This window comes from Lissotriton helveticus, chromosome 11, assembly GCF_964261635.1.
Source record: "Lissotriton helveticus chromosome 11, aLisHel1.1, whole genome shotgun sequence".
In the NCBI taxonomy this organism is placed as follows: domain Eukaryota; kingdom Metazoa; phylum Chordata; class Amphibia; order Caudata; family Salamandridae; genus Lissotriton; species Lissotriton helveticus.
This window is the reverse complement of record NC_136072.1, coordinates 549,155,867-549,179,432: the sequence shown is the minus strand read 5'-3', so window position 1 is coordinate 549,179,432 and position 23,566 is coordinate 549,155,867. Positions and strand designations below refer to the sequence as shown.

General features: G+C 48.1%; 1 protein-coding gene across 5 annotated transcripts in view; it reads left to right on the top strand.

The window, feature by feature from the left end:
• SORBS3 (sorbin and SH3 domain containing 3) overlaps positions 1-23,566 on the top strand; it is a 349,900-nt gene that overhangs the window by 252,594 nt on the left and 73,740 nt on the right. For all 5 annotated transcript variants that reach the window (XM_078666295.1, XM_078666296.1, XM_078666292.1 and 2 more), the window contains one exon: positions 13,912-13,970. In XM_078666295.1, coding sequence (XP_078522421.1) covers positions 13,912-13,970 — 59 coding nt within the window. The remainder of the gene's footprint in view (positions 1-13,911; positions 13,971-23,566) is intronic.

Here is a 23,566-nt window from a genome sequence, read left to right as displayed (position 1 = left end):
TTCTGAAATTTCTGAGATCCTAGTGAGCCTATTGATAAAACAGAATAAGATTAGATTGATCCAGGGGATATCGAGTCTCTTACGTGCTGCATATTCTGTGCCTTACCTTGCACCATAGGGCTGACTGAAGGACTGGTTGAAGGGGATTCAGCTATTGTATTGTTCTGAGAATTACTCTGTATTGTTTTGTGGAACTTCATTGATGTATTCCACTATCAATGATGTGGTTATGCATGTAGATGAAGATGTAGATGAGGATATTGTGGAAATCTCCGTGGTTTTAGCCGAGGCTTGAGTATGAACTTGTGCTATAATTTACTGTTTCCGCTGGGTTTGGTGAGTTGGCTGAATTGTCTGCCCTGGTGTGGGTGCCAGTACTGGACCTTGGTCTGGTAGTAAGGGGGACTGAAGACCTTTCACAGTGGCGATACTGGAGTAAAGAGCGGCCCCAATGTCTTTTATAAAGTTAAATTTAATTTTGTGAACTTTTTTGGTTGAACTAGGGGGTTTTGGGTTTCTCTCTCAATGACCCACCAACAATTGGGTCACCGTCTGTCAAAATTAAAGCCGATTCGTCACTGTTCTGATATGTAGAGGGACCTGCCTTGCCCTTTCTTCTCCGCCCTGAGATCTTGGGGCGGCCGATCTCCCGTACTCGGTCTGACCTCATATCATACAACAGCTACCTGGGCGGGACGGGAGGTGCGAATGAGGTGCACAGTGCGCGTGCTTTATACTGCTTTTTCTGTTGGTGGCCAGCTTTCTCCCTGCACTCCGCTTCCACTAAAAAGATAGCTCTTTAGGGCTGGTCAAATCTATGCCTGTCCTCAATTCACAGTTATGCGTGCCTTGCTCCGGTTACGCTCGGTACATAGATCTGCAGCACCTCAACATGTCTTGGTTACTCAGGTCGACAGGGAGGGTTGCAGATGGTTGCAGTAGAGCCAAGATGCTTCTTTTCGCCCAAATGGAGCGACACCTGCAATCACGAAGAGCCATATGCCTGGAGGCACTCTAAACGCATTCTGACTATGAGCATATCCCAGGGCCCCCCAAGCTGACCTAATATGCAGGGTCAGAGTCGATGTCTAGGTATTGTCAGGAAGTATCCGGGGTAGTTGCTGTCAGTAACATTGATTTTAGAGGGATTGGTGATCACAGCTCCTGCCGCTGTTGTGCTGCCCCCTCTGCTCTAACTGCTGCTGGGTTGGCGGTTTTATCCCCAGTTAGTTGATCCTTTTGGCCTCTACACAAGGGCCCTCCCAACCACAGAAGCCTGAGCCTTTATGTTGTGGGCCTCTCACAGGCCACTTGCACCCCCCGCGCTGGAGCTCGCAGCTGCTGGAGGGAAGGAAGCAGCCAGCATCACTACTGCCCCGCTCCCCGCTGCAAGGTGGATATCACGGCTCCTGCCGCCATGATGATAGCTTGTCGCAGCTTTACTCCGCCTTTCACCGCTGCGGGGGGCTGCTGGGAGTCTAACCGGCTCCTGTAGCTGCCTGTACCTGGAATCTGCTGGGCTCCTCCCGCAGCGCCTCCCGCTGCGGCTCCTGTGCGGTGCCTGCTGCTGCCAGACTGCCGGGCTCCTCCCCCACTGCTCCCGCGGTCTCTTGCCGGTCTGTTACTGGTGCTGGGGTGGCTGCTCCTGCGGGGCTTCCTTGTCTCCGCTGCTAGGGTGCCAGGCAGGCTCTCTTGCCGGTGCTGGAGATTGGGTGGCTGTCGTGAATGCCGCCGCCACCATCGTGACGGAGCAGCGTGGAAGCGAGGAGTGTGGTATCTGAATTGGATCGAACCTGGATCAGGGGCGGTCTCACGTGAGAAAGGTGCTATGGATTCAGATAATGTGAAGAGTAGGTTATTTATAGTCAAGTCATGAATTGTAAAACGAGGTGTCAGTCATCCATGTTCAGTCATAAATTGGACAGTGAAGAATATGTCCTCCATGGTCAGTGATGGATAGGACAATACAGAGTCAGTCATTCCTGTTCAGTCTCCTGTGTCTCTGTATAGATTGGACGGTGAAGAATAGGTCATGTGTGTCAAGCCATGGATGAGACGGTGAAAATTTGGTCATTGATATGCCGTCACTTACTAGATGACTGGTTCCTCGTTGTCCAGGTCAAGTCACGGATTGGATCACCAGGAATGGGTCATTCTTGTCCAATCACTGCTTGGACAGCAAGGATCTGGTCATCCTCATGCAGCCACGGATTGGACAGCTACTAACTGTGCCCTCACGCAGCACCTAGGTAGCTGTCAAGGCACCTGGGAGTATGGAAGAATATTTTAAAAATTGGATTTCCCAATGGCATCAACGAAACTGCACCAGTTCTTTTTTTTATTAAATAATGGAGGCTTGCCAGTACAATATACTGCTCCTTGTATTGCATGGTCAACATAATGCTGTTAATTATAGTGTATTCGGCTGTGTTCGCTGTGCTTTGAAGAGCCCTGTAGTAACTTTTTAGAGGCACTGATTTTAAGTTGAGAGTGTATTTGAACTGGATGACTATGTGGGCGGGGGTATTGTTTTTATGGTAGAATGTAATGTTTGTTTTACAATTCGAGGCTGAACAAAGTTATCTATCAGTCCCTATACTATCATTTGCAGTGCTTCTGTGCCTAAATCTCTTATACGAGCCCCCAAGGTTTGTCTCCACATTCTGTTGGTCCCCAGCCATTAACCATGTACCCCCGGGAGCCACCCTGGGCCTCCTGATACCATCTGAATCCATCCTGTATACCAATGAACCCAAGGCCATCCTAACGCTCACACCCAACTGTGAAAGTTTGGGAGGAACAAGGATAGGGCTCAGTAATCTATGCTTTGCCTCATTAACAGGTTTTAACTTCACGTTTAAATATTTTTTCACATGCAGTCTTCACTTCCCTCCAGTGAGCAGAGAAAATAGTGTGTGCTATGCATGTATCTAAACCTACCACTCCACTTATCCTTTGATTATTCAGATGTATGTTTTAAAGTACAGATATATGTGTGAAAGGCATTACAGATATTTTTGGATACCCACAAATGTGATATGGGGTGTGCTTACCACAAATTTTTTTGCCCGCTGAACTGATAGTTTACCTGGGACTACGACTACTGGTCAGAATGCACTGATCTTGTACTAAGGATCTAACAGGAGTGAAGCACTCTTCGGTCTGTCACTACCTCCACCACTGGTCATCTGGTTGTAGAGAGCCGGTGTGACCCGGTAATGGGAGAGACATGAAAGGCCTTTGAAGTTGAAGAGAGTTAGATGGTCAATGAGTTGTAGAGCGCCAACGAGCCCTTGGAAATGTGTCTACTCAAGATGGTGTTGTAGTTGGAGAGAGTGAGAATGGTTCTAGATTGGAAGGATTTGTGATAGTCCTGGAGTTAGGAATCAAGAAGGTATTGGACGGCAGGAACAAGAGTGCTGGAGCTGAAGTGAGTGGGAATGGTTCTAAGTCAGAGAGATTTGAAACAGCCTTGAATTTAGAGAGAGTCAAGAGGGTATCGGAGATGGCAGGAACTAAGTGTGTGCTGGAGTTGGACTTGGTGTGAATAGTCCTAAATTGGAAAGATTTGAACCAGCCTTGGATTTAGGGTGAGTCAGGAGGGTATCGGAGCTGGTGGGGATCAAGAGTGTGCAGGAGTTGGAGAGAGCAGGAATGGTCCTAGATTGGAGAGTTTTCAGACAACCTCCTGACTCAAACTGAAGCCAGGGCTATCACAGATGGCGGGAGTCAACAGTATGCTGGAGCTGGAGAGAGTAGGAATGGTTTTGCTGCTGGAGAATCAAAGCAGTCCTAAATTTGAAGAGAATCAAATTTGTGCTGGAGTTGTAGACCATCAAATTAGTTCTGAAGTTAGAGAGAGTGGGAATGGCCAATGAGTTACGGAAAGGTGAGATGATTCAAGTGTTGCAGAGAACTAACACGGTTTATAAGTGGTAGAGAGCAGATACTGCCCTGGAACTGGAGTGAGCTGAGACAGTCCTGGAATTAGAAAGAATCAGGAAGGTCTTTGGTTTGGAGAGAATGAAGAGTGCCTTGGAGTTTTAGAGTGTGACAACCTCAACACTGTTGCAGAGAGCTGAGAAGGTGCAGACATAGAGAGTTGCGATGGTCTGTGAGATCAAAAAATTTAATACGGACCAAGCATTGAAAGGGAAATGCCTGTCCTTAAGTTGGAAGATTTTGGACTTTAAGAGTATGGAGAGAGCGCTGGAAATGGATGAGGTAGAGATGGCCTTAGCATTGTAAACCCACATGATGGTCCTGGAGTTGGGCAGAGTCCAATTTTTCTAGAGTTGCACCACAAGACTCCTCTCCATCATCTTGGATAAAAGGATAAGTTGGCAATGTCAGGTAGTTTCTTGGACTCGACCGGCCAAGTAAGGCCTTCTTCAGTGATATGGTAATAGTTACTTATCTGGTGGTATGTGGAGCTAGAACCTACACAGATCATTTATTGAAGAGGCTGACAAAGGGCTTGGCAGGAAGGTGGGAACCATCATGTAGCTTTGTGTGGGATAGTGTTGTGCAATGTCCTACAATGCTGTGTGTTTAGAATGTTTTCTACAATATTGGAGGGGCAGGTGTCAAGTGCTGTCCTGTTAGTCTTGTGCGATGGACAGAGCTCTGAAACTTTTCAGACACTCACCCACAGATCTAGGTTTAATCCATCATCATTCTTTAGCTCACTTCGCCACACCAGTTCAGACCCAGCCATACGCAAATCAGCCGTGGCCTGTGCCTCATGGGAACAGTCGAGCCCAAATGGCAAAGCCTTCCCTGGACTAGAAACAAGCATCCTGGGACCAGTTTTGGGGTAACCGCCATCATCAGCCAGGCCAGCCTGAATACAGTGGCAAAGTGAGCAAGGGACACAAGTCTGGGCATACCCTGCCAACTTAGGGTGAACAAAGCAAACAGAAGGAGATGATGGTCGGAGTGCTGAAACTTTTCAGACACTCTCCTCCAGTCACTGATCTGGGTTTAATCTATCATCATTCTTTAGCTCGCTTTGCACCCCAGTTCAGACCCAGCCATATGCAAATCAATCAGTCTTGACCCTGTGCCTCATGGGAACAGTCCAGCCCTAACTGCCAAGCCAAGTCTTCCCTGGAACAGAAACAATCATCCTGGGACCGGTTTTGGGCTAACACCCCTCATCAGCCAGGCCAGCTTAAATCCAGTGATACTCTAAGCTGCTTTGCATTCTCCTGATGTTGATCCTCCACTGCCCGGGGGATGCGGGGACCGCGACTCTGTGAGCAGCGCGGGCACACAGGAATGACAGCTCCGTGCATCGGAATGACTGGGGCAGAAGAGCCAAGCGAAAAGAGAAACCAGCGAAGAGGATAAAGTCAGATTTCCAGACTTTTGGCGGGCGCAGACACGAGACCCAAGATGGCGATGTGAAACCGAAACTGATCGTAAAGCGAAGCGAGCAAGGACACAAATGTCCATGGAACCTCTCGAAGCTGCCTAACCCCGGGAAGCGCCCAACACACAGGTCAGGAGGGAAACAAAACCACCACCTCGACCACAGCGATCCAACGCGACCACCCGCAATCACTGGGGGAGGTCGCAACTAAAGTGCAGTTCGTACCGCAAAGCGATAACCGGCACCACAGGGGGGGGGGGCAGAGGTGGAGGTGCAAATGAGGCAAGAAGGGGGGGGGGGGAGGCTGAAAAATACTTGCCCGCGTAATCAGACGACGAGGCTAATCCCGGGAAAACAAAAACGAAACTGAATACAGACCGGACGCGGATGCTGCCATCTTGGATGAGGCGGAATCACGGCAGATCACGCTCCCAGAGGGTGTCTGCTATGGGAGCTCAGGGCGAGGGGTTGCGGTTGGAGTTTCACACGGCGGCAGATGACGGAGTTCTTCTCGTGCAGAAATGTGGGGAGGTGCTGTCCCCAGGTGCTGCAACAAGTGAGGTGCGTGTCTGGCTGCCCTGGGAGTGTACTGGGCTGTAACGGATCAGCGTTCCTGGCACTTGTGGTGGGGTGAGTTGAGACGTGCATCATGATAATTAGCAAACGGACCAAACTAGCAGACTACAGTGGAGCGTTATTATTGTGGTGCTACCCCCAAGAAAAGTAGCGGAGCTGATCTCATTAATTTGGAGTCTGGTCATATTGTTTAAAGTTGACTGGGAGCATTGCGGGGCATGTAGGCAGATGGTACTGTGGTCTCCCTCAGTGACTGTTTGTGACATAGCTGCAGCTCCGGTTGCCAAGTGCTGGATTCAACGCTGGATTGATAGTGTGCATATTGAGCCCGTTAATTGTTGAGTGCCACAGGCAGGAGGAAAGGCTCACGCTCTCCTCAACGCAGCAAGAAGTGGCAGCTGCACTGTTCAGGCCATTAACAGCTGTGTAGCAGGTAGTGCCAGCTGCACCGTTTAGGACTTACAGTTGCGCAGCAAGTAGTGGCAGCTGCACCATTTAGGCCTTTTATAGCTGCGCAGCAAGTAGTGCCAGCTGCACCGTTTAGGCCTTTTACAGATGCGCAGCAAGCAGTGCCAGCTGCTCCATTTAGGCCTTTTACAGCTGTGCTGCAAGTAATGCCAATTGCACCGTCTAGGACACTTTATCCATGGGGACATTTCTGTTTGAGTTAGGACTCTCGGTGCATTGGCAGCAACCTTGTCATTATGGTTTCAGGGCATTTGAGTCCCCCTTTGAGATGACCAGTTGGCCAGGGAGACTGCGAGGTTTGTACAGAGCCAGGCCCTTTTTAAGTATATGTGGTGCTAGGAAATGCTTTTCATGTTGTATGATTTACGCACCCTGTTCTGAGCACCTCTAAAGGTGGCCTTATGCAGGCTGATGCTAAGTACAGTGATCACCAGTGGTCACGGGTGTTCGTTTGTGATCTGTGCTACTTTGACTAACTGTGCTTCATGATGATTTTGACAAGAGGTCCAGTTGGTCCTATCATATGTAAACATTTCCCTTGTAAATATTATCTTGTGCCAGTTGGCTTCATCTATACCTAGTTGAAGGGCCCAGCAAATACCCACCTCTCTTCCCGGACGGCACATTAGTTCAGATTCCCTCATCCGACGTCTGGAATATGTGCCCCCTTTTAGTCCTTATACTTCTCCTCACCACCGCTTTCCTCGTAACACCCTTCTCATATCCCCCCCCGCACTCCTTTTCCTCATTTTCCCAACATGGCCACCACTCGAGTTAACGCTGGAATTAACTGCTATAAAATCATTTATCCTCCCGGCCAGACTAAAGCTTCAGTAAAACGATTGAAGCATAACACTATTGAACGTTTCCCTGATTCCCTTTTTGTTGATCAAATTTACAATGGTCGTTTTGGGAAGCACAAAAACGATTTAAATTTTCTTCACTCACAACACTGCCTCTTGGTCCACCAGCTTATATAATTCCCTTAACGTCACCTCCTCCTCCTCTATCCCTCATGGGAAACAACTAAAAATGTCCCCCTCTGCGTATTTCAACGGCTCCCTCACCATCTCAATCTAGAACAACGGTACTGCCATGATCCAGGCAAAGACACCTGTCTCTCTCTCTTTGACCACCTCTTCCCCTCCCTACTCCCCTCCTCTGCGACTGTGTTTTCCCCTGACTCTCCATCTAGCTCCACCCATTACTCCCTTTCTCCTCCCCTGACCCCCCCACACTCCAATAGGCTGCACCCTCAGGAGGCACAGGTCGGCCCTCTTCCATCCCTCTCCCTTGTGCCCTCCTCTCCCTTTCCTATCACTTCACAGAATGCCCCCCCTTCATCACGTAATCCGTACCACTAGCTAATACGCTCCTCGTCCAATCTCATCTCCTCCCCCCTATTCCTACCTGCTACTCGCTTTTTTAGTCCACCCCTCCTCCTACTCCTCCCCCAGCTAACTTTCTTTATGCTCACCTTATTCCTCCCTCTCCCCCTCTTCTCAACCCCCTCCTCCCCTCGCTTCTTACCCCAATTTCTCCACATTCCCATTGCATCTCTCTCCTTCCCCCCACTCTGCCAGCAATGCTGTGCTACCCCCTTTCCCTCTCCCCCCCATCGGGCCCAGCAGAACCATTTCCTTTCTTCAACTTCCCCCTCTCCCAACCCCCCTCACTCTGCCAGATGCCCGTTCCCTCACAGCCACCTCTCCTAGCCAACAGGACCTCTCCAACCACCTCCCCTCTTTTCCCCCCAAACCTCCTCCCCTCTCCCTCTCCTCCACCGCCTTGATCTGCACCCATCTTCCCCCAAATATGCCCTTAATTCCTTTCCTTCGTGCAACGCCAACAAAGACAACTCTCCCTTCACCTCCGATACACCAACCCCCGCTCTCAACCTCCTCCTTTCCCCACCTATGAACCCTATACCCCAACTCTCCTCCTGCCCCCCCACCTCTTCCTGCCTTCCACCACCAATTTCACCCCCTCCTTTTGCCATCGAGACACCCAACCTTCCGTGCTCGGCCCTACTCTATCTTGAAAATAAGCTAGGCTCTCTTCTCTCCTCCATCTCCCAGCTTGTAGCTTCCATTTCACTTTTAAGCTCCAAGATTTCCACTTTCCCATTCCCCGCAACTCCTTTGGGAAAACTCTCATCTGCCCACGAGATGCACCTCGCCCCTTCAACCTATCATAGCCAAGCATAACCTGTCGTCTGCAAACATCGTTCACTCACACAAGCCCTTGAATGCCACCCTTCCTCAACTTGCATCCCCGAGTAACCCAACTATCTACACTATTCCGACCATCTCTTCTGTCAGAACCAAGCATCCACCTAAACCGTCCCGTGCACCCCCGTATAAGAACAATATCCTATCACCCTTCTTAGCCCAAGTTCCCCCGTCACCGAAACAGTCTCGACAGAGCTGCGATGTTTGCTCCACAACTGCAGATCTGCAATAAAACACAAACTCGAAATCTCTGATATCTTCACCCATCACAATATTGACATGTCCTTCCAAAAAAAGACACGGTTCAATGATACCTCTCACTCTATGTTTGATCTCCTATTACCCACAGGCTATTCTATTTTTAGGAATGACAGACCTATCAAACTTGGGGGAGGTGTTGCAGTCATCTTTAGAAACTCCCTTCAACTTAAGGCTTCTCCCATCAGCGCCTTCCGCACTTTTGAATGTCTATCTCTTGAGCTTCAACTACACCACCGCTCACCCCTCAGATTCTACGTCATTTACCGCCCACCTGGCAGCGGCCCTTCGTTTATGGAGGAACTCACTGACTTCATCAGCGACCAATACTCGCAAAGTGACAATCAGACCTTCGTGGGTGACTTCAATCTCCACTGGGGCTCTCTGCAAGACTCTTCCACAAACTTTCTGGCCACATTCCTCTCTACAAACGATCTTATCCAACACTGCACAGAATCAACACACTCTAAGGGCTCAATCCCAGACCTTGTTATTTCTAAAGCAGGCATGCTTTCTATCGCTACCCCTATTCACGTAGACTGGTCTGACCACCTCCTCATCCCATTCTCTCTTCACCTAGCACACTCTATAACTCTTGACCAACCTAAGAGGGCTACCTCCTGGTTTCGTGACACTAAAAATATTGACACCGTCTCCCTCTGTGAATCAGCTTTGCTGTCACTTCCAAGGCTAGACCCAAACCTAGATGTTGACGTTCTCACCTCCCAATGCCTCTCAGTCCTTGCAGTCGAAATTAATAACGCTGCTCCTCTCCAAACCAAAAAGAAAAGGCCCATTCCCTCAGCATCTTGGTTCAACAAATCCATCTATGAAGAAAGGAAGCACCTAAGACTCCTGGAGAAACAATGGAGGCAAGCGCCCTCCACCCATAATTTGGCCACGCTTCGCTCAGCAAGATCCAAGTACCACAAGCACATCTTCCTTGGGAAAGCATCACACTTCAGAACCCTCCTTGACTCAGCCAAAAATAGACCCAAAAAACTTTTTTATCTCATCAAGAATACTAACTGCTCTCTCCCAACCTCCAAGTTGGAGGATTCTTCAAAGAAAGCTGCGGATTTCGCTTGATGAAAAAGTGAAATCACTTGTGGATCAGGTCGCTCATCCTACCCCTCCAGAGGAGCGCAAATCACTAACCATTTTGCAGAACTTCGACCCCATCTCTGAAGATGTCCTCCTCAAGTGCATTCTCGAAACAAAGCCCTCCAACCATTCTCTTGACCCCATCCCCAGTGCCATTGCCATTGACTTCTATACCCATTCTCCTCCCTATTGGACAACTCTGGTCAACCTCTCCCTCTGTAAAGGCTCCCTTCCTGTTCCCTTCAAAACTGGGCAGGTCACCCCTCTGATTAAAAAAAACCCTGCTGATGCGAATGACCTCAACAACTTCCGCCCCATCACTAACCTACCCTTTCTTGCGAAGATCACAGAAAGATGTGTTGCGAAACAGCTCTCTCATCATATCAAGGACAATGATCTTCTTGACAATTTTCAGTCCGGCTTCATCCAAAACTGCAGCACTGAAACAGCCCTGCTGCAAGTGATTGATGAAGCGCTGCGGATACTCGATTCGGGGGGTCTTGTCTTCTAATTCTCCTTGACCTTTCTGCAGCCTTTGACACTGTCAATCACAACACCCTTCTCAACACTCTTCAACAGAGAATGGGCATGGAGGGCACTGTGCTTAAATGGTTTGCTTCCTTCCTCTCTGATAGATCCCAAATGATCAAAATAGCGGACAGTCTTTCATCTCCTTTGGCGGTGGGTCAAAGTGTTCCTCAAGGCTCTATACTTGCACCCACATTGTTCAATCTCTATTTGGAACCACTGGGAAATCTTCTAAGTAAATCTGGGGTCCACAATCATCTCTACGTAGACGACACTCCAATCTACCTCAAGCTTGCCTCCACTCACGATCTCTCCGTCCTAAGCTCTACTCTGGACTCCATTTAAAACTGAATGTCAACACATCAACTGATTCTGAATCCCTCCAAAACTAAATTCCTCCTCCTCTCCTCCTCACTTTCTCCTCCCCTGGTTCAATCATGGATGGACCAGATGAATCTACTGAACAATAAACCCATCATTGTCGACAGCGCAAAATCCCTTGGTGTCATTCTCGACACAAAACTCAATCTAATCTCCCACATTAATTCAATTGCAAAGTCTGCTCGATACCAACTGCGCCTTCTTTGGGGGATTTGTCGCTTCTTCCCAGAGCATGACCTTAAAACCATGGTCCAATCGCTGGTCCTCTCCAGACTGGACTACTGCAATTCTCTTCTGGCCTCCCCAAATCCCACCTGTCCCCCCTTAAGTCTGTTCTCCATTCAGCAGCTTGCTTCATTTATGGGGCCAAAAGAAGCGACCACATCACACCCATGTTATCCACCCTCCGCTGGCTTCCCATCGAGGCAAGATCTATCTACAAGACTGCCTGCATCACCCACAAAGCCTTGCACTCCTCCTCTCCTCGTTATCTGGCTAATAAACTGAAACTCTCTGGAGGCTCTAGACCATCACGAAATGCAGAAAATCTACTGCTTGAACCTCCCACCTTCAAGAAGGAAAGATCGATGGCCCAATCCTTTTCGGGCAACGCAGTGAGAATCTGGAACTCACTTCCGCCTCAGCTCCGGACCACCACCTCCTCTCAGGCCTTCAAAAATGACCTGAAAGTTCTTCTCCTTCAAAGACACTTCCAAAGTTAATTCATGCCCTCTCTATTATCTGAAGGAAGACCTTTTAGTGTAGAAAATCTCTATTCTCCATGACTATGGAAGTGCCTTCCCAGTGTGCTCTTGTGGTTTGAGAGACTGCCATTTATTGCAGTACTACCCTTTTACCTGTTTTTGGCACTCTTTTGTAACATGCACACGTCACTTTTCTCTTGTAACACACTGTTTGCTACCTCTTACTTTTTGTTTGCTTTCGATACTTGCACAAGTGCCACCATTGCCTACGTAACGTTTGCTCTTGTGTTTGAGTGTCCTCCATTTATTGCAGTATTATACCTCGTCCTCTACTTGTACATTGTATGCTTTTTGTAACCTGCACACGTCACTTTTTCCTCCTGTAATGCACTGTTTGCTACCTCTTGTATTAGGTTTGCTCACGATTGTCACTTTTGCCTCATCTAATGTAACGTTTGCTTTTGTAATTTGTTCACTTGTAATGTTCTCTTGTATCAGTTCTGTTCCTATTGTGAAGCGCTCTGACACATTCGGGTAAAGTCAGCGCTATATAAAAACGCATAAATAAAAAATGAGCAAGGGACCCACATCTGGGCAAACGTGTTTGGGCTGGACTGTTCCCATAAGAAACCGGGTCAAGACTGATATGGCTGGGTCTGAAATGGGGTGGCAAAGCGAGCTAAAGAACGATGATGGATTTAACCCAGATATGTGACTGGGGTGAGTGTCAGCACTCCGTCCATCATATCCTTGTGTTGACTCTTGAGCTATCACCGTTCATCCAATAAATCTGCGTTCCTCAATACCTATAAATAAATCTTAAGCAGTACACAGACATGATTACTAAATTCGGTTTCCACCAACCACATATTCCATCCTAAAACTCTGGAACCGCCACTTCAACGTTTTCCCATACCTCAAAATGCACAGAAACTTATACCGGAGTAGTTCATAAAGATAATGCAACACCAGTCTGTGGCTACCATATCATAGATGCCCGTCTTAAGTTATAGCCACTATGCCCCCTGCTCATCCTATAGCCATATGCTGCTGATCCTCATTCTTTGGTACAAAAGGGGGTGCTGATGGACGGAGCATCTGAATCAATCAAACACTCATACCCAGTCAAAAGATCTGGGTTTAATCCATCACCGTTCTTTAGCCCACTCTGCCACCCCAGTTCAGACATGGCATTCCAGCCGTCTTCAGCCCGGCTTGCTTGAATCCTTTGCCACTGGATTCAAGCAAGCCGGGCTGAAGACGGCTGTAATGCCAGAAACCGGTCCTCGGAAGCTTGTTTCCGGTCCAGGGAAGGCATGGCTTGGCAGTTCGGGCTGGACTGTTCCCATGAGGCACAGGGTCAGACTGATTTGCATATAGCCATGTCTGAACTGGGGTGGCAGAGAGGGCTAAAGAACGGTGATGGGTCAAACCCAGATCTTTTGACTGGGTGTGAGTGTTTGATTGGTTCAGATGCTCCGTCCATCACCACACCCTTTTGTACCGCTTTGGCAGGGGATGCTCAGACGTGAGTCCCTTGCTCACTTTGCCACTGGATTCTAGCAAACCGGGCTGAAGACGGCTGTAATGCCAGAAACCGGTCCTCGGAAGCTTGTTTCCGGTCCAGGGAAGGCATGGCTTGGCAGTTCGGGCTGAACTGTTCCCATGAGGCACAGGGTCAGACTGATTTGCATATAGCCATGTCTGAACTGGGGTGGCAGAGTGGGCTAAAGAACGGTGATGGGTCAAACCCAGATCTTTTGACTGGGTGTGAGTGTTCGATTGGTTCAGCTGCTCCGTATATCACCACCCCCTTTTGTACCGATCCTCATTCTTTAGCCTCAGATTCCCTCAGCCGAAGTTTAATAGGCATCTCCTCACCCCCATCCCTGCCTTTGCCTACTGCACTGTGCTCTCCATTCCTGGGCGCCATCCACTCGGTCTTAATGTCGGGGCACTGTGCCCATCTGGTTGCCGAAGCGCTTGCGTCATCGGCCCCGGATTCCAGGGCACCGTGTCCCGCCTGCTCGTGCAGGAACTAAAGCCCTGGCTGCCCCTCGCCGTCGCTATTGTGCATGTGCCAGCCTCGATTCCTTTCCCCGCTGTGTGATCAGTCCTCCGCCTCCACCTGCTCCCAGCGCATCCGTGGAGTTTAGGACCCTGGGGGCTCCTCCGCGCGACCTGTTGCCAAATTTGCAGACTTTCCTGCTCAGAAAGAGTTGTAGGAATGCGAGTGCAGCCTCACCCAGTCCTCCGCTCTCACCCACTCCTCTCTCTTCCTCTGTAGGGTCCTGCGGCGGAATCCCCCTCGGCGGCCGGACCCCCTTCAGCGGACCCCGACTCTCCGTGAGTACCCCAACTTTTCTTTCGTATGCGCAGCTGAGATCCTGTCAGGTAGACGTGGGCCCGCTCTTCCCTCATGTAAAGTGCTGTAAGAGGGGGGAATCGGAAAGAGGGACAGAGGGAGGGGCAGAGAAGGCTGGGGAGAGAAACTTATGGAGCAAGAAAGGTCAGTCACGAAAGATGGCGAGGTTTCGGGGTCGTTAAACGAGTGCTGTGGGTGTGAGAGAGACAGAACAGGGGAAAGCTCTGGGGTGGGGACTATGTTTAAGGGAAAGGGTGGCATATGAGGATATAAGGGCGGGCAGAGAGGAGACTGGGATGGGAGAGGTGGAACTGGTGCCGGGGTGGGGGGAGAAGGGGCGAGAGTGGGTGACAAGGGAACGCGAGATAGATGCGGTGGGTTATTGGATATGACAAGAGACAGCGGGAAGAGATGGGGAGGCAGACGAGTCGTAGGGCAGGGCGAGACCATCCGGGCATCCACAGAGATGCCCTCCTGTGGGGTGGGATCATGGGCTCGTCTAGACGTCTCCCTTGGAGTGCGGAGCAGTCAGGGCGAGGAGTCTAACCATCATTTGTCGCTCTGCGTCATGGTACTTGTTTTCATCCTCCCCGTGGCAGTTCAACTAAGACCTTCACTGCCTGGTGTATGCTAAAGAGCCTCCTCTGATGTCTGACGGCCCCACACCTGCCCTGGCCCAGGGGGCAGCCAGAGCTGAGACCACCCCTGGGGGCTCACCTGCTGGCAGATGGTCACACCGAGGGAGGGGCTCCTGCACACAGTTCTAGGAGCCACCCTCGCCGCTAGACACACCAACACATTGCATACATACAATGACCTCCTTTGAGGTGCCTGCGGGGGCGGGTCGCGTCACGCGCTCCGGGTTGGCTCGGCGCGAGCGCTGCTGTAACTCACGTTTACTTATTACATTGGTTCAGAGCGGAGGGGCGCTTTGGGCCAGGTGGCCGCCGCGCGACTTCATCAAGCAGTTTTTACTTTTCGGTTAATTTGAATGCCGGGACTTGTAGTTTTTCCTCATCACTTTTACCTCATGTAACTTAACGTTTGCTTTTGTAATTTGTTCACCTGCAATTTTCTCATGTAGCAATACTGTTCCTATTGTGAGGCGCTCTGACACTTTCGGGTAAAGTCCGCGCTATATAAAAACGCATAAAATAAAATAAAAAAAATAAAATATAAGTATAGTCGTATATGTTAGCCGTGTAAGAATTTTTGGCTAAAAAGACAGGCCTGGCTCGAGGTCCCTCATGACACCGCTCTCCTGCCAGCTAGGTAGGACATAATGTTCTGTCTGGGGTTGTGAAATACCTGAGCTGTTAGTCAGTAGGGGATGAATTATTCACTGGAACGAGAGGGCGGCGAGGGGGGCGGCTAGTGCAGAGAAGGAGTCGGTGAGAAATAAGTTATTTGCGGAGTAGACAGGCCCCATGGGCATCGAGGTGCCAGAGAGACTGGGAAACAATGCGAATGTCGGGACGGGGATCGAGGTTCCAGATTGAGGTGCATTAGATCCGTGTGTGTGGATCCCCAGTTATGCAATAAATACAAGTATGCCGATAGGGTTGAGGTACATTGGCTGAGCTGCATGGTGTGAGGGGTGTACTGGAGCAGCAATCTTTGGGGTATGTCAGGATCGGGGGCCATAGGCAGCGTCCTGTGTGGACGCTTTAGAGGAGTGTTAGGGAGTGGTGCCTGGGCCATTGCCGTACTTTGGAAGAGCAGTATGTCTGTGCTGCAACAGCAGGGGGTTGAATGGCAGGACTGAGGTGCATAGATCGAGTTAAGGACCGCTGGGAGAGAGGTGTAAGGTTTAGGCAAGTAACGCCACACTTTCTGCTCTGGACTTTAAAATGAAAATAACTCGAAACACTTATGTGTCTCTTTATTTTTGGTGTCCCTAATATGAATAAAAACCATAAAAAAGGTGCTTCTGGAGATAATGGTCCTACACCCTCCTAAGAAGTCGACATGTTTCAGTCCTTAGCATTAAAGGTCAAAACATCTGAAAGCCCCCGGTATAATACTGGCTAGCAATGTCAATCAACCTAACGTCTATTGGGTTACGACAATACGTCAAATACAACATGAAAAGCTTGCAAAGGGCTGAATCGCCCTATCCCACGACGATCTTTTTTTGGGTTCCTGAAATTTTAGGATATCATGCTACATGGAAGAAGAGGGAGACATGCCCCTGTAGTCACACATTCATCAAGGATGTCACCTATTGTCTCTAGAAGCACCCCTTTTATTGTTTTTAATCATACCAGCCAGGAACACTAAAAATAAAGGGATACCTAGGTGTGCCGAGGTATTTTAATTGTCTCCAATAGGAAATCATCCTAAGGGCTCTCTGGAATATGGTTAAGCCCATCCTTGTTTTTAGGGAGCAGGAATAGACCAGATGTGAAGCATGACACCAATAGGGTGTGTGAGGATATACATAATATCAATCAAGACTGTGGATTTGTGAATGGTTTAGCCTTGAACTCATAAAAATAGGATACTGTTTGGTATTAATTTATTTATTGTGGGAAGAGGTATCTTATGATCTTTTTCCCTCTCTTTCCCCCAGATAGCATTTGACTGACCATTTGGTCATGCTTGACTATTATTTGTGATGAACTAGTCAAGAGTCCAGTCAGTGAGGGGTGGGAACGTCTGATGTACTTTATTGCAACCCACACCCTTCCTACCCTCACTCCTGACTGGTTTATGAAATTTGTTTGTGACATGCATAGTCACCCTAAAGAACCATTCCCCGGGTGGTGAAGGACCAGGGCTTTAAGTGGGGTGGGCCTGCCAATACTGTAATTAAGAAGTGACATTGAACTAGGCCAATCCAGGCCCTATATATTCATGTTCTTAACTGTACAGACAAGAACACTGATCGATTTCACAAAAGTGACTGTAAAAACCTTTCACGGAATCCATGTCAGCGATGCAGTCCCTAATTATGTTTCACACGTTTTACTACATCATGCATTGAATATTTGCTTATTCAAGATGTTTCTGTATTTTTTTCCATGCAGTTTGTGGTGAGAAGTGTGGAGTGGTGCAGACTAGAGTGGTGAAGAGTCCAGAGGCAGAGAGTGCAGTCTTGCAGAGTAGAGTGCCGTAGAATGCAGTGGTGTACAGTAGAGTGCATTGGCTTAGAGTAGAGTGGTGTAGAAAACAGTGGCATAGAGTACAGTGGTGCAGATTAGAGTAGAGCGGCATACAGTTCAGTAATGCAGGGCGCAATTATGTAGAGTGACGCAGTAGTGTAGAGTAAAGTGTTGCAGAGCATAATGACGTAGAGTCGAGTGGTGCAATGTAGTTGGCATAGAGTGCAGTAACATAGAGCCCATTGGTTTAGAGTAGTGTTGTAGTGTGCACTGGCGTATATTGCAGTAGCATAGAGTAGATTGTTTCAGAGTAGAATGAAGTGACGCAAAGCGGAGTGGTGCAGGGTAGAGTGCAGTGGCATAGAATAGTGACATAGAGTGCACTGACATAAATTGGAGTGATACGGAGGAGAGTGCATTGGCATAGAGTGCAGTGTTTTAGAGTAGCATAAAGTGGAGTGGTGTAGAGTGCAGTGGTGCATATCAGAGTGGGATAGAGTGCATTGGCATACAGTAGAGTGGTGCAGAGTAGATAGGCGTAGAGAGCAGTGGTGCACAGTGGATTAGAGTGGATTGCTGTAGAGTGCAGTGGAGTGGTGCAGAGTAGAGTGAAGTGGCGCAGAGTAGAGTGGCCAGGATGTTCAGTGTTGCAGAGTAGAATGTTGTAGAGTACAGTAATGTGCAGTAGAGTGCATTTGTGTATGGAGTAGAGTGCATTGGTGTAGAGTGCAGTGGCATAGATTGGTGTGGTACAGAGTAAAGGGCCGTAGAGAGCAGTGGCATAGAATAGAGTGTTTCAGAGTAGAGTATAGTGGTGTAAAGTGCAGAGTAGATTGACATTGAGTTCAGTGGCGTTGGGTGTATTGGTTTTGAGTAAAATGGCGTAGAGTGCAGTGTGCAGGGTAGATTGCAGTGGTGTAGAGTGGAATGTCGCAGAGTGGAATAGAGTGGTGTAGAGTAGATTGCTTCTGAGTAAAGGAGTAAAGGGAAGTGGCGTAGAGTGCAGTGGCATAGAATATAGTGTTTTGGAGTGCAGTGTAGTGTCATAGAGTGTAGTGTTGCTCAATAGACTAGAGTGACTTGGAGTGGATTGCTTAGTGTGGAGCGATGTACAGTGCATTGTGTAGAGCACAGTGGCATAGATTGCAGTGGTGCACAATAAAGTGGCGTAGAGTTAAATGGCAGAGAGTACATTGTTGCATAGTAGAAGTGGAGTGGAATGGTGCAGGGTAGAATGCCGTGGCGTAGAGTGGAGTGATGCAGAATAGAATGGAGTAGCTTGCATTGGTGCAGAGTAGTGCAGTGGTGTGGCATAGAGTAGAGTTGCATATAGTTCAGTGGCAGCGTTTGCAGTGTTGCAGACTATGCAGTCATACAGTGCAGTGGTGTATAGTAGAGTGGCATTGTGTGTATTGGTATAGAGTAGTGTAGAGTGGCATAGAGAGCAATAGAGAAGAGTACAATAGAGAAGAGTACAGTGGTGCACAGTAGAACAGAGTGGCATAGAGTACAGTGACTTAGAGTATAATGATGTAGAGTATAGTGGCAAAGGTTGTAGAGTAGATTGGTGTAGAGTACAGTGATGTAGAGTGCCTTGGTATTGACTAAAGTGGCATAAAGTGCATTGGAACAGAGTGCAGTGGTGTGGAGTGGCGTAGAGTGGAGTTTTGCAGCGTAGAGTGCAGTGATGTAAAGTGGCATAGCGTGCTGTGGTGTAGAGTGTTGTAGAGTATAGTGGCGTAGAGTGCAGTAGTGCAGAGTAGTTAGCGTAGGGTCCCTTGGTTTTGAGTAAAGTGGTGTAGTGTGCACTGGTGTTGAGTGCAGTGTTTTGGAGTAGAGTGGCGTAGAGCGCAGTGGCATAGAGTGGAGTGGTGCAGAGTAGAGTGGCGCAGCAAAGATTGCAGTGGCGTAGAGCGGAGTAGAGTGGTGTAGCGTGCAGTGACAGAGTGCAGTGGCGTAGAGTGGATTGTTTCAGAGTAGAGTGAAATGGCATAAAGTAGAGTGGTGTAGGGTAGAGTGCAGTGGCGTGGAGTGGTAATGAGTAGAGCGCATTTGCATAGAGTGCAGTGTTGCAGAGTAGTGGCTTAAGGTGGAGTGATGTAGAATGGAGAGGTGCAGAGTAGAATAGAGTGGTGTAGAGTGCAGTGGCGACTAGTGCAGTGGTGCATGGTAGAGTGGGGTAGAGTGCATTGGCATAGAGCAGAGTGGTGCAGAGTAGAGAGGTGTAGAGTGAAGTAGTGTAGAGTGCAGTGGTGCACAGTAGATTAGAGTGGCACAGAGTGGATTGGCGTAGAGTACAGTGTGTAAGAGAAGAGTAGAAGTAGCGCAGAATGGTGCAGAGTGCAGTGGCGCAGAGTAGAGTGGCGTATTGTTCAATAGTGGAGAGTGCAGTGTTGCAGAGTAGAGTATAGTGGTGTACAGCGCGGCGGTACCGAGTAGATTGGCATAGAGTTCAGTGACGTAGAGTGTATTGGTTTTGAGTAAAGTGGTTTAAAGTGCATTGACGTACAGTGGAGTGGAGTGGCGTAGGGTAGATTGCAGTGGTGTAGACTGGAACAGCATAGAGTGGCGTAGAGTACATTTTTCAAGTAGAGTGGAGTGTTGTAGAGTGCAGTGGTGCAGAATTGGATTAGAGTGGCTTGGCGTAGAGTGGAGCGATGCACAGTAGAGTGGCATAGAGTGTAGTGGTGACCAGAGCATTGGCATAGAGTGCAGTAGAGTGGCATAGATTGCAGAGTAGAGTGGCATCAAGGTCAATGGCTGAGAGGGCATTGTTGCAGAGAAGAAGTGGTGTAGAGTGGAGCGGTTCAGAGTAAAGTGCAGTGGCGTAAAGTGGAGTGATGCAGAATAGAGTGGCGTAGAGTTCATCATCAGTGTGCAGTGTAGAAGAGTACAGTGTCGTAGAGTGCAATGGTGTATTGTAGAGTGCATTGAAGTAGAGTGGCAGAGAGAGCAGTAGCACAGACTACAGCAGTGCAGAGTAGAGTAGAGTGGCGTAGTGTGCAATGAAAGAGAGTATAATGGTGTAGAGTATAGTGGCGGAGAGTGCATTGCTTTTAAGTAAAGTGGTGTAGAGTGCATTGGCACAGAGTGCAGTGGTTAGAGTAGTATGGTCCAGAATAGCGGCGTGGAGTGGTGCAGCGTAGTCTTCCGTGAAGTAAAGTGCAGTGGCGCAGAGTTGAGTGGCATTGATTGCAGTTTTCATAGAGTAGATTGTTTTAGAGTAGAGTGAAGTGGCACAGAGTGGAGTGGTGCAGAGTAGATTAGAGTGGCGTAGAGTGGATTGACATATAGTGCACTGGCGTAGAGTGGCGTGGTACAGAGTAGAGTGCATTGGCATAGATTGCAGTAGCGTAGAATAGAAAGGCGTCGAGTGAAGTGGTGCATAATAGAGCAGAGTATGCATGGTGTGGTAGCACACTGCCATTACAGACAGCACATTTTCAAATGAAATTATATTCATTTGCACAGACATACAGTTTTAATGATAAAAGTTTCCAGTGCACAAACCATAATGTGTGGAAATGTTATCATCGGAGTGTATTGATTTGTTTTGATCTTATTAAAATATTTGTTTCCAGCACACCTTTAGTAGCCAGTATTATTGTTACATAAATCCTTTCACTTTGAAGTCAGGGAAAGAAAAGTAAACATCAAGCTCTTCCGAAGATAGAGCCTGACATTTGACCCCTGTCTTTGAATGCACAGCAAATGTGACAAGATGAAACAAGATTTAAAGGCCTATGACAGAAATCAAACACTGGTGGAAGAATACAGTAAATAGGGTTTAGGCAACTGAAGGGATGAACTCAAGCTGGACAGCCTAAAACAAAGAAAGCCAGCTAAAAGAAAGCAAGCAAATGTGAGTTAGAAACCACAATGCCAATGGTAAGCAATGAGCTGAATGCTTTCCCAGGGAAGCTTTTCGAATGTCCCCAAGATGTCATTAGAAAACCAGACAGCTGCACTGTCGGGTAGGCTTCGAGTTAAAAAGAGATGTAGAAATCAGAAAAAAAATAGAAATAAACCCCATTGTCTAAAGTGCTGCATGCCACTGGCAGTATGGCAAAGAGGCTGTGTGTGCTCAGTCCATGAACCCTTCCTACTGTAATGGCCGCGCTGGGGCATTGGGCCTATTCTTGCTTGCCCTTTGGTAAAAATGAATCCTTTCCTAGTGGAATTTAAATTGTTTTTAACTGTAGGTCTTTGTTCTCTTGGCATCTCCGAATCCATGGATTATTTCCTTGTGGAAAGCCTTTTCTGTCGGAGTGTTTCATTGGGTACTCTAGGGGTGTTAGAATCACTCAATCAATTTCGAGCTGGATGTGGAAGTGATGTTTCTACTTTCCTGGGGTATTAGTATCCAGGGATGACTTCAAAGTGTAATGTGTGTTTAATGTATAGAAACCACTGACACAAGCTCAGCGTAAGAGCACCATGTTTTATTCAACAACAGAAACTGTATACAAGTGAAGTAATCTATACTGCACAGCTGGGCACGCAGACACAGGAGACGGGTCTGGGCCCTTCTTCTCTTACTGTCTGGCTCAAATCTGGTTGCAGTCAGCCTTCCTCCCACCTCTGCCATTTTGGAGCATGTGCACGCCGGCAATGACATACATTCCAGTTCTCAAAATTCAAACTAAATGTAAGAAACAACATAGGGACCCTACTCAGTCCAGGGTAGAAATAAGTCATTCCAAAAGATGCAATGTTTCAGTGGTTGTGGGATGCTTAAAGTGTAGGGTCGCGGAAACTAGGTGGGGAAATGGGAGAGTGGAGATCTTAGGGTAAAGTCATTGGAACATTTGTGTTGCAACGTAAATCCTGTAGCATGTATTTCTTCACCCCCTGAAGACACCTGTTAGGGATCACACACGATAAGCCAAAATATTTAACTGCTTTAGGTCAGGTGTTTCCATGTCTCAAGTCGGTGAAGATAGACCTGCAAATGTTGGTAATGATATACGGTTCTGGGTCTAAAGGCGAATCCGCTTTTGGCGAGTATGTAAGATTACAGTGAATGAGTCGAGGTCTACCTCCTTAAGCACTGTTCATCTAAGAACGTAGACATTGGGCCCCCTTGGGATTTCCTACTGCTTCGAGAGAGTTCATATTGTCTCAGGTGAGCTCTTCGATTCTGGGGCACATGGACCCTTCCAACTGACTTCTACCGTTTTAGGGATATCACCTGCAATGTGTTTTAGACATTCATTTTAAACTTGAAGGTCCTGCCACACACCGCTCAGTAGAAATGATGTGGTTTATCTTCACTATGTTGGACTCATAAGAGGTTCTCTGTCTACTGTTTCCTGTTGGGTTCTGGGCCTAAATGGCGAGATGTTCTGCCTACTTAGATCTGCGGCATATGAACAGTCCCATGGGGCTGTGGAAACATATATGAATCGGCATAGCGCCAGCAGGGCACAGTGTACATTTACATCTAAAAGGGGTAGAACTACTTACGGGCCATTAATCCAGATGGTGAAATGTGCAAGGCATGGAAACTATTATACGAGTAAATTACACCAAATGAGTGAAAAAAGTTGTCAGCCCGAGAAAAAATTACTCAATCTTTATTGGCCCACACTTCAGCTACTCTTTAGCCGAGGTTTGCGCACCCATGCCACTATCCTGCTCCTGAATAGTCCCAAAAGCGGATGAGCACCAGTTGGGTGACCCCTTACCACGTCATAGTTCAAACCCTAGCCAGACATGCTCCCTGCATGTACCCAAGAGTGAGACGCAGCCCATGGTAGTTTGCTTCCTTGATAGAACAATACTGCATCAACCTGCCACATATTCCTTCTCCCCTTTCCTTCCACGCCAACCCATTACTTTTTTAGATCTCAGGGACCTTTGTTCTGTCTAATTTACATAAGCATTTGTAATGCAATAGGTCTCGCATTTGCAAGAGTTTAAGCTATTGGCATTGTAAATGACAATGCCTTTTATTTATGTTTTACAAACCAACACATAAATAAAAGGCATTGTCATTTACAATGCCAATAGCTCAAACTCTCGCAAATGCGAGACCTATTGTACTGCAACAGTGAAAGCGCGCATGGCGTGCTGGTAGTACATAGAAGCAGCCACCAGTGCGGGCTGTGGGGCGAGGGGGTGCGCAGCCACAGTGAAGGCCCACTGCTACTATATAGAAACGGTGGCCATTTCCAGCGTCCCGCGAGTGCTGTGGGGGGGGTGGTGGATTAGCCACAGTGAAAGCGCTCATGTCATGCGGCTAATACATAGAAGCAGCCGCCATTGCCGGCGTCCTGCGAGTACTGGGGGGCAGCCACAGTGAAAACGTGCATGGCACGCTGCTAATACATAGAAGCGGCCACCATTGCTGGTGTCCTGCAAGTCCTGTCTGTATTAATTAATTAAATAGTTCTCCAAGCTTCTAATGAAAGCTCCCAGGTTAGGACACATGTGAAAGGGCCAGTCCTAATGGGAGGTAACAGAAGACAGGT